General features: G+C 28.9%; 3 protein-coding genes across 3 annotated transcripts; 2 read left to right on the forward strand and 1 right to left on the reverse strand.

The window, feature by feature from the left end:
- Positions 1 to 2,113: 2,113 nt before the first annotated feature.
- On the forward strand, positions 2,114 to 3,068 carry LOC149055717 (uncharacterized). Its single transcript, XM_089226817.1, has one exon. It carries the CDS (start codon positions 2,466 to 2,468, stop codon positions 2,676 to 2,678), a length of 213 nt encoding a protein of 70 aa, XP_089082943.1. The 5' UTR covers positions 2,114 to 2,465; the 3' UTR covers positions 2,679 to 3,068.
- A 2,153-nt stretch (positions 3,069 to 5,221) lies between these two features.
- Positions 5,222 to 6,954, forward strand: LOC149055718 (uncharacterized). Its single transcript, XM_089227530.1, has 2 exons — positions 5,222 to 5,417; positions 6,290 to 6,954. The coding sequence occupies exons 1-2, from the start codon at positions 5,275 to 5,277 to the stop codon at positions 6,858 to 6,860; spliced, it is 714 nt and encodes a 237-aa protein (XP_089083656.1). The 5' UTR covers positions 5,222 to 5,274; the 3' UTR covers positions 6,861 to 6,954.
- A 7,061-nt stretch (positions 6,955 to 14,015) lies between these two features.
- Fnta (farnesyl transferase alpha) lies at positions 14,016 to 15,956 on the reverse strand. Its single transcript, XM_089227460.1, has 7 exons — positions 15,625 to 15,956; positions 15,338 to 15,461; positions 15,177 to 15,272; positions 14,778 to 14,912; positions 14,511 to 14,711; positions 14,261 to 14,435; positions 14,016 to 14,176 (listed from the first exon to the last, which is right to left on the reverse strand). Exons 1-7 carry the CDS (start codon positions 15,884 to 15,886, stop codon positions 14,069 to 14,071), a joined length of 1,101 nt encoding a protein of 366 aa, XP_089083586.1. The 5' UTR covers positions 15,887 to 15,956; the 3' UTR covers positions 14,016 to 14,068.
- Positions 15,957 to 19,158: the final 3,202 nt, after the last annotated feature.

Raw genomic sequence — 19,158 nt, forward strand, 5'->3', positions numbered from 1 at the left:
TTAAAAGGATAACATTTTTTTATACATAATTTATAATTAGGTATTTAGGTATAGTACCTATATTCAAATCATTTTAGAAAAAAAAATGTCACTGCTTACATCTTTTTAATACCCACGCCACGCCACTGCAAAATGTTAAAATAACTATTGTATATGTTACATACAATGTCCGGAATTGTACATTTCGCAATTTGTACAATGGTTTTTTGCACACATCGCGAATTGTACAATGTTGCTGTACAAAGTAACTAGATTTTACAAGTTTCATTATACAACTCGCGAAGTGTACAATAATCACTGTACAAATTGCGAAATGTACCTTCATTGTTAAAATCACAAGTTTACTGCTAGTCTAAAAGTCTTAATTATCATTAACAAATAAATAGAAATACTGGATATTTTAATATGAAGTTATCACTTATCAAGCCAATGGTCACGTAGTTACCGAGGCTTTTTCCTTAATAAAAAAAAAAAATAATAAATATAATATATAAATGGTATGTTTTAAAAATATTTTCTTAACAAATATTACATATTAGTATATCATATAAAAAAAAAATTTTTAAATTAATATTATTTGCAACTTCACTCATTTTGCCCGATTGTATAATACTATATAATCACACTAATATAAGTTGAAATATTGCAGCAGTTCCAATTACAATGCACTAGTCCGTATTAAAATCTGTTTAAATTATATTTCTGAACGACTCATCGACAGTACCAATCGTTAAAGTTGTTTAGATAAACTTTATCATTTTTATTGCATTGTACCTTTACTAATATGTTAGATTCCACATAACGTGGGAAAAACAACTCATACGACTATACGAGATGAAATTATACATCTTATTATAGATTCACGTATTTTATTTCATATCACAGTGTGTACTCTGTATACACTGTACAATAATATGTAGTTTTAAACGATTTGTAATTTTTATAAAATGTTTTTACATTTTGTGATTTGTTCGATGACTGTAGACTGTAGTATACTAATACGTAAAGACCAGGTAGGTATATCTAATTATGTATGATATACTAATATGTAATATATGAAAATACTTTTAAAACATACCAGTTAATAATTATTATATTGTAATTTATGTTTTTAAATTTTGCGAAATGTACAATTCCGGACATTGTATGTAACACATATATATGGAAAAAGGTTCAAACAATTTTGCTATTTACATAGCTTTGAGAATTTTTTCTATTATTTTTCATAAAAAGTTTTTCTTTTCGTATAGCCGTATAGGTAAATACTAATTATAGTCGACTTTAGAAATTATAATAGAAGATTCTCAGGAAGTCTGTCTACTTTTATGAATAAAAATATTAAGTTCACCGGGAAATTTTCATATGTTTATTAGCCATAATATTGGGTTGCCATAATATTGTATCTAGCAAATCCAAGACATGCAGAAAAAATAGCAAATTAATTAATAAATAAATATTATTGAATCACATTATTATCAATTACAGGGTATGTAGGTACTGTGTATTACAAAAATGGCACTATATAATAGTAGGTTTTAATGTTTTACACTATATGTATTACCATAACAATGCAAACAATTTTTGTAATATTACGAAACATGTATTAAATTTTAACATATTAGGTATCATGGCCCATGAGAAATTTTCAATCTTAACTTTTTTTTTTTAATTATTAGATTTGATTATTTATGCAAGAATTTTTGTTAAGTTTAGGAGACACAACTTCTTCCCTCTCCCACAAGATCACACGGCGCGGCGGCGGCGTATACTTTTATGCAGGAATCGCCGACGCGGTCTAGATTATTTATTTATAAATTTTGTTATATTCAATTATATTATAAATACGAGTAACTTCGTAGTCACAACAATGAACAGACATGCCTATACAAATACTCTATTTGGTTAATTATGTCATTGATTATAAATACTATAGATTGCTCACTGGCCGGTTTTTCGGTGGCGTGCTATTTGCACGGTATCGTTAGGCTGGGGCTATACACGGCGATATTCGCTGCGAAATTCGTCGAGCGGATTTCGCAGCGAATTTCGTTGTCGTCGAAAACCTATATGTTTAAATCATGCTGGCTATATGATTTCGCTGCGAATTAAATCGCCTCGATATTCGTTGGCGGGCGACGATTTTTTTCAAAATCGCACAATCCATAAAACCGGGTGACGGTCAATTTCCGTTACTTTAAATGATAGCGGCTATACGGGTATTTTGGTAAAGCGATTTTCGCGTCGATTTCTATTACCATACGGTATTTTGATACAATATTGTTGTACTTATATAATGTGATATTATTGTAAAATTGTAAATATCGTATTATGCTATTAAAGTATTAAACGTATTATTATATTACTATTAGTTTAGTTATTTTTAGTTTTCACCGGGTACGGAAAAGGTAAGTATATCTACTTATTAAAAACTGAATTATTATTGTCTCGCGTTTCTTTCCGTCAACATGGCTAATTTTGACAACGAGAGACTCATTATGGAAATTCATTTGAAGCCTTCTATTTGGGACATTTCAAGTGAAGAGTACAAAGATAGGGATAAAAAGCTTCAAGACTGGCAAGATGTGGCTGTTGCTTTGAATGGTAATTGGGATATACTGAGCAAAACTGAAAAAGATGACTTTGGTGAGTTACCTAAACATTTAAAACTTTATAAATAATGTTTATACCACAGTTTTCACATTATTTTTACATAACTTTAAATTCTATATGCCTATTTTGATTAAATTTAATGATGGTTAATTAAAACAACAATTACTGAAATTTAACACGTTCAACGCCAGCGTCGATACGTAGTCGACATAGAAATAAAAAATAAAAAAAAAAAAATAAATATGAAACATTGCCCTGGTAGCCGGTGTCGACACGTAGTCGACAAATTAGTTATTAACTTAAATGTCTTATAACTTTTTCTGGGGTTGTTTGATTGTATAAATTTTTTTTCTGGCTATATATGATTACATTATGAATTTAATGGTATATTTGGTTTTGTTTGATCTGAAAATACATCTGTTATTTCAATTTTTCCCGGAATGTATAAATAAGGAACTGAAGTGATTTTATTATTATTAATTTAATACCTACTAACATAATATTATATAATGGACATTATCGTCTATAATAAATAGAATTTAATTAAAATATTATTTATAAGCTATAAGCAAATATATTTATAGTTTCTACAATGACATATATATATATATATATATATATGTATATATATATATATGTATATATATATATGTATATCTACATATTGTATCTATGCAGAAACTCATCGACAATATAAAATTAAACTGCTAATTAAAATAGCATTATATATTAAATAATAATATTAGCTATCAAGTATAAAGTATAAGAAAATTTATGTGTAGGTTCTAAAATGATATACAAGGTGAAACAGAAATATATGACAAAATATAACGACCCACTCTTTTAGGCCTATATTTTTCGCAACCCACGTAAGCTTTTTATAAAAATGTCTATTAAATTATCTAATTAAATTAATTTATTTTAATTTTATTATTTTTTTTATTTACACAGTTTATTCGTAAATTATTATCTCAATATCTTATACTACGTAGGATGATATCAGTGTAATATAAAATATTATACATACTTGGTATTCATTATGATTATAATGTTATATTATTATTATTTTACCTTTTATAAATTTTAATTTAATCTTAAAAAGAAGACATCGCGACCCAATTTTAAAGCTTACTGGTTGAAGACCAGTGCTTTAGGGTTCTATACTGAAGGCATATTAAAAAATAAAATAAAGTAGGCAGCTAGGTATATGTAAAAAAAAAATGAAAATTCTAGATATTTATTATAAATTTAAATAAATAAATAAAAATAATTTTATTTATAATTTATATTGCATTGTACTGCCAATCGAGTTTTCCTTCAGGGCTGTCGAAATAATTAGCGAAGTAATCTCGGACATCTCGAGCATTATTGGTTGATCCTCGAAGAGTTGAGTCGATAGACTCTAGGGTGCAGTGAAACATATCATCATATTCTACTCCATCCCGACGACGAACAAAATTATGTAGCACACATGCTGTTTTTACAATTAACGTAGCAAAATCTGGCTCGACTAAAATTGGTGTATGAAAAACTCTCCACTTGTTTGCTAAAATTCCAAAAGTACACTCAACATAGCGTCTTGCCCGAGTGAGTCTAAAATTAAAAACTCTTTTTCTTATATCTAAATTTTTTCTTGGATAAGGTCTTAACAAATTTTCATGTAACCCAAATGCCTCGTCTCCAACAATAACAAATGGTTGTTCTTTACCACCATTATCATTTGGTAACTTTTTTTCACTCGGTATGTCCAATTGACGATTATATAATTTTTTACCTAAAGGTGACTTTTTAAATATATTAGGATCTCCTTCTCTTCCAAAAGCACCGACGTCTATTGAAAGAAAGCAATAATTTGAATCTACCAAAGCCATTAAAACAATTGAAAAGAAGTGTTTATAATTGTAATAGTTTGATCCACTATTTGCTGGATTTATTATTCGAATATGTTTCCCGTCAACTGCGCCAAGGCAATTTGGGAAGTTTGCATTTTTATAAAATCCTTCTGCTGTTTTTAACCATAATTCTTTAGTAGGTTCTGGCATTTCCAAAGGTTGTAGTTTTTCCCATAAAGCTGAAAGAGTCTCTTTAATTATCACTCGAACAGTGCTTTTTCCAATTAAAAAATCTAAATGTAGCTGATTAAATGTAGCACCCGTTGCTAAGTATCTGAAAAATAATATTGACCAACAATTTTCATTTTATATTAATAAATAGCTATAATAAATCTAACTAATATTATATATTATATTATATACAATGACATTTTCAAATGTAATTTTTTGGCAAAATTAAATTAACCTACTGTAGTAGATACTAATGCCTAAGACTAAAATGAATTACTTTACTTACAATAATATCATAAAATGTGCCTACGTATATATAGTATTATTATAGGCTGACATACCGTCTTTGCTCAAAATCGCTTTTCGTATACAATGATATTTTATCATTAGGTAAATTTAAAATTAATACCATCCATTACAGTGACCCACTTGTAACCAATTACTGTACAGTAGAGCGACATCCACTTGCCCGCCTTTATTTTATTATTTGTTGTATAATATTTTTAAAATATATTATTATTATTTATTATTCAGTATTCTCTGTAAGGGTTAAATGTTATAAAAAATAAAATATAGTTTTTAATTTATAGTGAAAGAAATCATGAAAAAGTGGAGAAACCTACGCGATACATTTAGAAGAGAACATCAAAGATATATAAAGTCAGGGTCTTCGATGAAGAAAAAAGCAAAGTATTGTTATTATGACATGCTGTCATTTCTTCAACCAAATTCAATCGGCAGAACGTAAGTATCGAATAAACATTTTTTATCAATGAATATCAAAAAGTTTTTTTTATAAAAAAAATAAACAATTTTATTTCATTTGTTCATAACTATTTATTTTATAAATTTAGGAAATATAAATAATAATAATAAGTACTTTCTTAATATTTGATACCTTACTAAAAAATAAAACAATCAACATTATAATTCAATTTAACATCATTTCAAAAGTGACTGCTATTTCCCCAATTTTGATCGGTATTTCTCTTTTTGACAAGTTATAAAAAAAATATTTTTAATCGATAAACCATTATACTATTAGGTAGATAATTTGGATATAGAATAATCCTCATGTTTTGTTCTATACGTACATGTATAAATTATAAAAATAGAATAATTTTCTTACCATAAATTAATTTTTATAAAAAAAATTTTTTTAGATAAATATATTCTGATAAATATTTTCACATAATTGAACGTGAAAACGTTTTCTGATAAACATTTAAATTTCGAATTTTGACAAAATGTTGACAAAATTATTTTGTAGTTATAAAAATGTATAGAATGTTCAATTTTTATAGCTAAGGTTTGAAAATTTAAAACAAGGTTCCTCGTAAATTTCTTAATAATAATAATAATTGAGATAGAAATTTATAAAATACGTATATTAGCGAAAAGTTGTGCAAGTCTATAAAGGCACAAATAATATTTTTTATATTACCATTATTTTTCGTTATTCAATGTTGTCAAAATTTGAACTTAAAATATCTTTAAACAAAACTTATTGTAACTACTTGTGTTTTTTCGATACCTATTTAATAATTAAATTTTATATTTAAATAAAAAATTAAAAATTTTTAATTTTTAATTTACTTACTAATTATTATTTGCAGTACCGAAGGAAACATAGTTCATGAAAATGAAAACGAAATTGAGGATATTAATGTAATTGATTCGCCGGGTTCTGCAGAAGGCCAAGAAACAGTAGCATTACCAACAAATGCTACTAAAATTATACCAAAACATAATAAACAAAAACTATCAGCTTTTCAAGAAAATTTGCTGAACGCCATCGAAAAAAATCGAATTCAAACAAAACAAGAAGAATTTGATGAAAACAAACATTTTTTACTTTCCTTGTTACCATCTATGAGAAAGATGGACACCGAAAAAAATTTTCAATTTCGAATTGAAATCATGGAATGTATGAAAAAATATATGACACCAGCTAGTCAACCTCAAGCCGCTCACCTAGCACCAGTAGCACCCTCCATCATTCCACAATCAGAAAGACCATATTATCAAGTTCCTAGTGAGTTATACTCTTTTCCGTATCAATATCAAAACGCTATTCCACCACCACAGCTAGATATTTCAAGTCGAAATCTACAATCAAATTACTTGAATATTTCATCGTCATCTACAACACAAAATGACTCCAATACCAACTATAGTCTTGAGTAAGCCATTAATTTATAAAAAATTGTATTAGATTTAAAGAATGTTTTTTTTTTTTTTATGCGATTTATAATATTTTAATTACAAGGTGTAATGTTTATTAGGTACTTATTATTTTTATTTCTTTTGTAATAATTATATTTTTTTGATAACAGATGTTACAAGGTGTAAAATTTATTATTAATAAAGTAAATCAACTACCTAGTTAAAATATAGTACATAACAAAATACCTATACTACTCACTTCAAAGTGATTGTCAAACGTTCTTCCGGTGTTATCGTATCATTTTTAATATTATCTAACTTTGATAAGTTTGGTTTGACGAGACTCAACATTTCATCAAATGTTTGTATAGACATCCGATAGAAAGAAAAAAATTTTTCTGGATATTTACGTAAATCACCGTAAATTTGTTGAAATTGTCCTTTTTTTCTTCTTTCCCCGTTCAGTGGATGTACAGCATATTTTCTTTTGGTAGTTTTTTTTGTCTTCTCTTCTTCCAAAGCTAACGCAATAGCTACAAGTTCAGCTGTACATAATTCATCAGACGTCATATTTTCGGTGGTTTAACTGGTGAATCTACTAGAGGTATGGACACAACAAAAGTGATTGAAGAATGAATTGGTACTGCACGTGCATATCAATATATTGTGAATATTCTCGAACTCACCCCACGAGTTATTTTATAAACATTTTTACTATAGAATTATATTAATAACTTGAAAACTGTTTTGGAACCTATTATTGTATCAAAATTATGGTAACATCATTGGAAAATCGCGGCGAATATAGTGAACGAATTCGTCACGCGAATTCGTTGTGTATAGCCGGACAGAACGATATTCGCTGCGAAATCCGCTCGACGAATTCCGCAGCGAATATCGCCGTGTATAGCCCCAGCCTTAGGCTGCGCTGCGGACGCGTGGTTAGTTGTGCACGGTAACGCTGCAATCGCTAGCGTCTAACTGAGTGCGAAATGCTAAATATAATATTAAGTACCTAATAACTAATAAACGTTCAAAATCTATTTTGGTTTCGTGTATAATTTAGTCAATGGCTCGATGTCTCACACACACACACACACACACACACACACACACACACACACACACACACACACACACACACACACACATATGCAATAATGGATAATATGGTGTGTAGTTTTTCATTTCCAATTGACGCTTTGACAGTCGGTTCACGGTTGTATCGCGATTGTTAACACGTTCTGTAACGTTTCTTTTATTACGCCAAAATGTCGAGAAGAAAGTGTTCTTATTTTAATTGCAATAATATGCAAAAAAATACCAAAACTCGATTTCACACCTTTCCGTTGGATTCTAATTTATTAAAAAAGTGGATAATCCATTCCGGCAACAAAAAAAATAAAAAAATATTAATTAGAACAAAAGTTATTCTAAAAGTCAGTTTTATCTGTTACGATGGAAGACATAAGCGCCAAAATTAGATAAGACAAAATAAAGTCTTATCGTACAAAAGCGCCAAAATCGTATCGTACGAAAGCGCCAAAATCCTAGGTACCTGTGTAAATTTAGGCTGAAATTCCGGATAATGAGGTTATACGAACTTTAAATGCAGCTGAATCATATCATCCACATTTAAAAGATCAATTTTATTTTGCTCATTGTTCCGTCCATAGTAATTGATGTATTATTAAAATTATAAAGCGAAACATTTATTTATATGAACTCTCCTCCTAACAATAAATTAAGGGTATCTCACGAAGAAATACCAGGATGGCGAAATAAATCGTTTAGAATATGTGAAAAAAATAGGATTAAAAAATCAACCAATTTATTAAATTTATATTTATTTGTATGTATATCATAATTTATTATTGATTTTAGATTCTGAACGAAGTGATGAATGTATTGATTTTACAATGATGTGTGTCTGTGTACAGCATCACTAGTCGAAAAAATGCTTCGATTTCCAACTTTGGGGGTGGTTTCTGATGTAAAAGTGAATATCCTTGGTGCATTATAGAGGTGAAAAGTAAACATTTTCCAACAGTTTTCAAAAAAATCGAGAAAAACAAAAAAAAATGACGGAAAAACGGGAGTTTTTACGCAAAACCAGTTTTAGACCAAATCGATTTTTTTATATGATGGTAATTCAAAAACTAATCACTGTAAACGCTTTAAATTTTTACCAAATGTTTATGTTAGTGTTATCTATGTACAGTTTAATTTTCAAAAAATTTTGACTTTTTTTGAGATATTTATAGACCACTGAAATTTTCGATTTTTATGAGCAATTTTTTTTGAAGTGTCGGTAAAAAATTTTTGGATGACCAAAAAAAACTTGAAAATTTAATACAAGGTTCCTTATGAGTTGTTCTTATTATAGCTAAAAAAAATTAAAAATCGTTAGACACAATTTTTTTTTTTAAGCGTTTATACTTTAAATTTTTACGAAATCTGTCGAAAACGCGAAAATTCGCAAGTAATTTTGAAGTTGAAAATTCATAAAAATTTTTGTGTTTATAACTAAGGATTGAAAATACAACACTAAGTCTTCCATAAGTTTTTCTTCAAGTAGCTATAGACAAAACTCGAAGCGTCATTATAGGAAAAATTTTAAGTGCATCTGAATTTTAAATTTTTACGAAATAGCGTAACGATAACGATTTATCCTGAAACGATTTTAAATATTTGTTATTATTCAAAAAGTATAAGTGACAGATACTTGAAAATTTTACCAGTTATTAAGATTGGCATTTTCTTTACATGATTTAATTTTCAAAATATTTTGACTTTTTTTGAGATATTTATAGACCACAGAAATTTTCAATTTTTCTTAAAAAAATTTTGTGAATTGTCGATAAAATTTTTTTGGCCCTACCAAAATACTTGAAAATTTAATACAAAGTTCCTCATAAGTTATTCTTATTGTGATTAAAAAATTATAAGAATACATAGGCACAATTTTTTTTTATTAGCATTTGAAGTTCAAACATTGACAAGAATTCGTCATAAAAAAAGAGAATTACAAAATGCAGACAAATTAAAAATTTTTAAAAATAAGTAATTGATTGGTGCTGCATAAAGTACGTATTCATTTGATAGTTTTAGTTATTTTACAAGAAATCTTAAAAATTAACCTGTTATAAATAAAAATAAATGTTTATAAATACAGTATATTAATTGAACCTTGTAGTTGTAAATTTCATATTATTGTTTGAATAATTATTTCTGTAAACGTGAATATATTTCAAAAAATGTTTTCATCAATCGAAAGCCATTAAAATAATACTTTTGATTTTGTTGAGCAAACATAAGGACTTAAAGCTCCATCGAATTTAATAATAAAAATTGCAACAATATCATTAACTCAAACTCTTAATGGTTTATGATTTACTAATTGTACCTAGGTATTATAGGTATATAAAATAATTACTGGAATATTAATTACTGTTTATTTGAGTAAAATACCTACCTAAATAAACTAAGAATAGATAAGTCCCATCTTTCCAATATTTTTTAGTTTACTCTTTCTTAATTTTCTAACAGCTCTTATAATTAATAGTAAATTAGAACGCTCTAAATTAGTTTCTTTTCCCAATATGTTAATAGACAATAGTTGAAGGTTTGATTATTAATTAATAATATAAATAATTATTGTAATGACGATCAGAGGAGAGCAAAATAAATGGTCACTCATTTCAGTGAACATCGATCGGTAACGTAAAACAAAAATAAAAATTGATGCCCGTAGACACTGCGCACACGACCAAATCATTCAAAATAAAAATAGTGATTATTTGATTATTATTAGAAGTCGGACTTCGGGATCGGGAGTCGTCGACGTCATGACGACTGACGAGTGACGATAAAAACCAGTTATACCCGCACCGCGACAATCGCGGCGGTTACGGCATTTGGAATAAAATACGAATTTATTAATATTGTTTGTTCTTATCGCCATCTATCGAGAGTTTTAATGTACGCCACCGAAAAACCGGCCAGTGAGCAATCTATAGTATTTATAATCAATGATTATGTTTTTATCTAAAATAAGACTTATTCTTATGTTAACGAACGTCGATCAACCGCATTTTACGTTTATACGTCTCCGTAAACGGAAATATTTTCATCGTTGGGATTTTGTTTTACGAGGTATAGTAATTTACTAATGTAGTATTTACTAATTCAGTAATGGATTTACGTAGTGGAAAAATAGTAGACTTTAAACTTGTTCAAAAAGGTATGGTAAAAGGAGACTTGGAAAGAAAAGGTTGTGAATTATTACTTGATGATCTGACCAAAAACCAACATTTTAATATTAAATTGTTTCTTACTGATCGACATAAAGGAATTCGTTTTTACATTAGAACACAACATCCTGAAATACAACACGAATTTGATGCGTGGCACCTATCTAAAAGTTTGATGAAAAAAATGAAAACCTTAGAAAAAAAACACGAAGATGCATATTTATGGAGAAGTAGTATTAATAATCATCTTTGGTGGGCTTCACAAAACTGCAAAGGTGACGGTCAATTATTAGTTAAAAAATTCACGTCTCTACTACATCACATAAAAAATGAACATGAATGGGAAGAAAATGGAGTAACAAAAACATGCGATCATGATCCATTAACAGATGAACAAATAAATAAAAATTATGGTTAAAATCCGATAGCGAATCATACTATGCATTAAAAAAAATTGTAACTGCCAAAGATTTTATAAAAGATTTGCCACATGCAAAACATTATGTGCATACTGGCCGCTTGGAATCTTATAATGTAAGGCTAAAATACATGCCAAAACGAATTCATCTGAAATATATTTCTTTATCTAATCATCTATCTAAAAGTATATATGCACCATGTGAAATATCGAAATAATATTACATCAATTTCTATTCTAAATTCTAATATCATAGTTAATAAAGGTAATACAAATTAATAACGTACATTTAAATTTAGTAAAAAGACAAAACGTACACTAATATTTATTAAAACAATAAAACCCACAGACTTATGATAATTGTCTTAATTTTTATTGAATATAACAAAAAATTTAAAAAAATAACCAAGACCGCTTCGGCGATTCCTGTGTAAAAGTATACGCCGCCGCCGCGCCGTGTGATCTTGTTGACGTCACGCGGCTATCTCTCTTTGGCTCTAGCGCCTTAACAAATCGACGTATACAAATTTTAGTACCACTGTTAGTTATATTAACTCATTATATATTAATTGAACCATATTCGTTTTTTTTGTTTCATGGTCCTTTAATAATACTCGAGTAAATCTTAATTCGTGGTAAAGAGGTATCGACTTGTCCACCTTTCGCTTTCATGAAAATGTTTTTGTGGAGTAGTCTGGTCGTTGCATCTATAAATAGATCAGATCCTTACATTACCTATGCTACGACTGACGAGGCCACGGTGTACGAGACTATGTGAGCCATGAACGGAACGCTAATCCGAAGCGCGCATCAAGAGGTTAAAAAGTACGGGAAGTTTAGAACAGTGGTTCTTACGTGGGTGGTACTACCCTCTAAGGCAGGAGTCAGGAACCTTTTCGTAGGAGTCATTTTTTTTTAAGTTACCAAACCATAATATCCAGAGAGATGCACAGGTTGTTCGGTCCAGGAGCCAAACAGCATTTTTTTCTTTAGTATATATAAAATTTATATTTTATGATTCTGGATGTATTGATATATTTTTCAAAGAACCACAGATCACATTTTAAAAAGCTGTAGGTTCCTGACACCTACCCTATTTTGTTCCTTCAGGAGAGCAGTAGGTTTGAAAGATGCGGTGAACTCTCAACTTCAGAATTACGGAAAAAATAAAAAACACCAGTGTCTATTGACACGTGAAATAGACAACAATAGATCTATTTTCATTGGGAGATCTTGAATCTTCTTTACAAATGGAGTTAATCGATCTTAAACACCACAACTGTGAGACCCAAATTGTTTTTAAGCAGGTTGGTTCGTGTTTGCCTGGGTCAAGCTTAAAAATACCTTTCTACAACTATGACAAGAAGTTAAGTTGTTACTTATTCCCTTCCTGTCAATGTATCTAGCCAAAAATTTAAATTTTGAATTTTAAATATTGGTCCTTACTTGTATGGAGGGGGCGGGTGTAAGCTGGAAATTATCTCATTGAAGAGGTGTATGTTGAACTGAAAAAGATTAAGAATCACTAGTCTTCAGTGACTGACCAAAACAAATCCGAGAATAAAACCCTGCACGTGATGTCCAGAGACCCAGAGTGGCAGATTAAAATTGGACTCAATGACATTTTCAAATGCAATTTTTTTTGGCAAAAATTAATTTAACCTAGTGCAGTAAAAAGTAATGCTTAATAGTAAGAAATTATCTTGATCTCAATAAAAATAAATTTAGTTATATTATAGGCTGTCTAACTAACTCTGAAACATTATTAATATACAATGATCTATAACATCCATTACGGTAACTTCTCTACTTTGTAGTAGAGATGTCGTTCGCGAACGAAGGATCTTATTGAACGGTTCAAAGTAGTGAACGAGTGATCCAGATCGCCAAACTAAGGTGATTAGGATCACTGATATTTTTTTCCGTATTGGTTCACACTGTGTCCCAAATCCCCGAATCATATTATGATTATACTATTATATTATTACTCATGTCACAAACGACACGAACGACGCGAACCGTTTGGGAACCACGACAATAGAACATAATATCCCCATTCAATGGTTCTGATTCAATATATGCTCAGAATAACCTATCAGATCGCGAACGGGTCTTTGAACCGGATCTTCTTGATGACCTGATCTGAATGAATCGGATCACTTAAATGAACCATAATTCCCATCTCTACTTTGTAGTATGTATCAAAAAATAGGCAACTTAAGTTACACACATTAACATCATAATATTAGATTATTAATTTGGAAAATTAGCCTTAATCTAATAATATAAGTTCTTCACAATATTTGAAATTGAAATCTATAGAAAAATTAATAAAATACAAAAAATAAATACAAACATTCAAATTAAATTTGTTCAAATATCTAAGAAAATATTATGACATAAAAGACATCACTGATAAAATTTAATTTAAAAATATTATTAACAATTATTGTTAATTTTAAATTTTGCCTTACATCTAAATAATCATTAAATGATACAATATAATTAAAAAGATATAAATTCTCTTTTATTCTATCATTTAATTTATTTTACATGATTTATGTGTCATGTTCTCTGAAATTGTATTTAAGTTCAATATCTTTAGATATATATTCCCAATAAAAACGACGTATAGGATCATAAATAGATGCCAAATCTGAACACAACTAAAAGAACAAAAAAATATTAATATTATTTCTAATGGTTAAAAACAATGCATGTACATAACTTAATCAATTCAGTGAACATACTTTTAATGCAAACTTAATTTTTTCAATGTTTTCAGGATTAGTAGAATCATCGGCATCAGTCAAATCAATCAAACAAGACATGAGGTGTGTTGATCTATTTCCCTTATTATATAATTTTGAACAAAAATCACGAACTTTATCTTCCAAGATTCCATTTTCAGAATATAATAATAATCTATAATAACAATAAATGTAATTTAATTTATATTAACAAATATGTACTGTTTTAAGTATATGATTATAATATTACCCCCTTAAATAGTTCCATGCACTTTCATTTTTTGATAAAATTTGTATTTTTCCAAATGTATACTCAATTTCTTTATTAATTACATCATTATTAGGATCTGAATTATTTACAACAAAATAACGTTGATTCCATGCAGAGTTGTTTCGCATATCATGTGATATTAAATTATCAACAAAATTCAGCTCATTCTCCATTAGCTTACTAAAATAAACACAAATCTAACATTAAACTAATTTCTAATTTTAAAGTTTAAAATTACTGTATTACCTGAATGTAGTAAGAACCCATTGTCTGTACTGCCAAGCATGGTAATTTTTGGAGTCCATGTCTAAAATATCAGCTGTAAATTCTAGTTCGCCTGATGGGTCATTCAACATTTCTACAATAGTCTTACGATATTGCCTGAAAATTAATTTAATTAGAATCAGATTATGGTAATTAACATTTTATAAAACATAATGTATAATATTATGCTACACTCCATCAACGTTAAAAAGGTACCTCGGCGGCTGACTTGTATGTGGCTTTACTAGATTCAGAAATACAGATAATTGACTATATGGATATGACAGACAGATGTCGCCTGATCACTGCCTAACAAAACCTGGTTCACCGCCAAGATGTTTGCTAATGTGGATGGAGTATAAATTAATACACAATACATACCAAACTTGGTAATTTTTAGTAAACTCGCGGATCACATTCGATATGTATTCTAATTCATTGTGTAAGTCTACTTTCAAGTGTTTAACAATTTCTAAACTGAAAGAAAATTTTTTAAATATTTTTGACCAAATGCAACGTGCACGAATCAATAAGCCATTTACCGATATATCCAAACAGTATAATTAGCTGGGTTTAAAGTTAAGGCATCTGTGACCAAGCCCAAAACCCTAACAGACTTCTCTCCTGATTTAAGAACAGCTCTGAAATAATCAAATACATCCGAAACTGTAAACAAAAATGAAAAAATCAAGTTATGTACCTATTACATTTTGCCTAAAAGTTAAGACAAGCGATATTCATAATGTCTATGTAATTAACACCCACAAAATGCTATAGCACACTTAATAATATGTCCTTTGAAATAGGTATTACAAATAGTATTTATTACATTTATTGGAGTATGCTATCTGAACCACTTGAGCTGGACCATCGTCTTGAGCGATTGGTTGTACATCTTTCCATTCCGGTCTGTCTCGATACAGTACATAATTTAAAGTATCTGCCTCATCAGACAAATCTGAACTATCAGATTTGTGCTCTTGGTTTTGATCATCCATATTGAACACAGCACCTGTGATTTTATATAAAACAGATCGACCAACAGTCCAGTCAAGTATATCAAAAATAATTTTTTTGAAAGATTCGTTCATTATTGCTAAATATATAGGTATTAGCCATTAGGTATGATCGCATTGAGACACAATCTCGTGAAGGACTGCGCACATACTGATCCATGATTTAGCATGGAATGGAAACTCAGTTAACAGTGAATGATTAGATATTAACCGCGAATTAAGATAGATATCTTTGTTTTGTTCTGTGATAGTGTTGATCATAGCCACAGATATATAAAAATATTATATATATTTAAGATATATCTTAGTCCGTGATTTTTATATATCTGTGATCATGGCTAAATATTGAGATGGGATGATTCGGTCACTTGATCAGTCAAATGATTCGGTCATTTGATTCGTTCATTTCGTTCATTCGGTCAATTTTACAACGAAGAACGATAGAACGAACTATGAAGACCTTAATCGGTTTAATCTCCTTAGAGGTTGCTGTTGTTATTATCAAATCATGTTATTTTTCCCGGGTTTTTAGGTTTAAATCACAAAATCAATTTTTTGAAATGTGACACATTTTACTCAACCATAAATTTTTATAATTAAAATTAAACAGCAATACAGTATTACTTTACGAATAATTTGTGAAAGGGAACACTTTTTAACCACATTTAGAGGTAGGGTGACTGAGTCACTAAATTAGCCATGGTGTTGATATTACAATTTACAATACCTTGGGCTCTGGTCGGTGGAAAACGCTATAAAAAAACGCTGTGTCTAGATAGTAGATACCCGGGTGCCCGTGTAGATAAAGCGTAGGTACACGGACCCATCCGTGTATATATTCGATACCCAAATTAGTCGAATTGTTAATGCGCCCGGGTATCTAGACACAGCGATAAAAAAATAGTCCAGACGCGGCTTGGGCCTTAGATAGTATTATCAGTTATCACAGAATAAAATATGAGAATATATGAATATAAATATATAAATATATATATATATATATATATATATATAAATGGGTATTATGAAATTATGATCTATATCATATTATGATCTAATCTAAGGCTCTACCTAAATGGTCTACCTCAGTCCTCAATACTGATACAGTGACACAGTATTGAAAAAAACACAGTGAAACACAGATTTGATTAAGAAATTATCCAAAATTAATATTTTTCCCATAAATTTGTCATATTTTGTACTTACAATTATTTTTCCACCTTTTGCAATTTTTTCCCTAATTAAGAATTAATCATATTTAAATTTATATTCTAATCATATTTGTTAGCGCCAACACTGGCATTATTGGTTGTCGAGGTTGTCACCCTGCGCTCTAGGCCGGTAGGACTGGACCCGGAGCGACTGCGGAGACACGTGAGTAAAGAACTAAAGAAGTAAAGACTAAAGACTAAAGAGTCAGACGAGTCAGTTGAGTATTGAGTTTTGTATAAGCGATCGGTAACGCCGTTTTCGTTACTGTGACCTCCGACAACCGATACAACCGTTCTTGTTATTATTTGTTAGTAATCCAGTACTTTATGATTTGCATGTTCTTATTAATAATAACGTTTCATTTATTTATCCTGACCCGAACTCTTTTATATAAATTACACCGTTCAAATATTGTATAATATAGAGAGTTAACAATATGATGAAAATGCATATATTTTTTGTAATAAATTGTATTTTATTTTAGTTTTTTTCTATCATAGGAAATCCATTAAAAGTGACTAAATAAATTTTATTTTAAATGGTTCAATTTCTATACAAGAGAAAATAAAATTTAAAAAATATAGCAAAAATAACTGATTTGTAAGACTATAAATTATAATAAAAGCAGGGTAAGTAGGTGTTCATACTTCAAAAACTGCAAAATGCAGAAAACTTAGAAAATTTTATGACACAAACTAAGAGCCGGTTGTACAAGCCTATAGGCTCCATCTTACCAACTCATTACATACCAACAAGGACATCAACTCAGTTTTCAATTAAGGGGCCAAAAGTTTTGAACAGCCCAAATAGATAACTTAACAACTGCTCGCAAGCAGTATATAATTTAATTTTTATCAAATTATTATCCCTAGCTCACATATTTTATAATATTAATATTTTTTACTCTAATTATTGCAAACCTTTTTATTAACTAGATAACAGCATCATTTGTAAATTGTAAAAAGAAAATAGCGGATATTTTATAAAAACAATTATTCATACGAATTAGAATTCAGTAAATTGATAAGTGATATTATTTTAAGTTATAAAAATCTGTTTTTTGTACTGATGCTTACATGTTCAAGTTTTATTTGTTTTTTAAACATTAGAGATGATTTGCAATTTTAACTTTTACTTGATCTTTTTTTTGGCGCTATTATCTATTTCTTTCTTAAGAAATAATGAAGAAACCCCAAAAAAATGAATAATTTAATTTTCTAAATTAAATTTAACATATTTAAGAATAGAAAATCATAAACGACTGGCACTAGTTTAACTGAAGTCTGAAAACAATGATAAATAAAAGTACTGATTGGTTGTTATTTATAAAATTACAGTGTCCCGTGAGGTTTTTTGCCGTTTTATATATTAACTAAAAAAATCATGTGATTAATGAAAATAAAATATTGAAAGGTCAACATTTTCAGCAAAATAAACACTATAACTTATGGTCATTTGCACCAATTTATCATTTAACTGTTACTTTACTAAGTTACACTTAAGCTAAGCTGTCCTTAAATTTAGAAGATACTTAAGTTGCATTGCACCATTCGGAAATAAATAATCTTAGTAAAGTGTTCCTTAATTCGATTTTCGTTATATTGTTCCGAACTTCAAATATAAATAACATAATGATAACACGATAACTATTGTGATAATGCATTTATCATTAGATAGCAGATGCCGAATATTGATAATCCGCCTTTATAGAATATAGTTTATACTTTATTTTATATTTACGACATCCTAAGTACTTAGTGTAAAGTTAATGAACCCTAGAATTATTAAAAATAGTAGAATCATGGGTGGATCCTGGCCAACGTGCTACAATATTTGATACTTTCAAATTAGCTCTGCATATTGCCTGCACATTAATAGAAAAGTACCCTTTTCTATTTCTATAAATCTCTGCATCATCCCCTCCTAAATATAAAAATAACTTGTCAATATAAATTTAGTTTATATTAATAAAATTACATTATCAATACCTAATGATTGTATTCTAATATGAGTGCAGTCAATAGTTCCAATGATTCGTGGAAACTTTGCTATTTTAAAAAAATCGTTAGCTGCTTCTTTCAATTCTGTATCATTTTTAGGCATACTTATAAATTTTTTGCACCTAAAAGAGAAGT

Source organism: Diuraphis noxia, unplaced genomic scaffold (assembly GCF_037042655.1).
Source record: "Diuraphis noxia isolate RWA-SAM2 unplaced genomic scaffold, SU_Dnox_SAM2 contig0004, whole genome shotgun sequence".
In the NCBI taxonomy this organism is placed as follows: Eukaryota; Metazoa; Arthropoda; class Insecta; order Hemiptera; family Aphididae; genus Diuraphis; species Diuraphis noxia.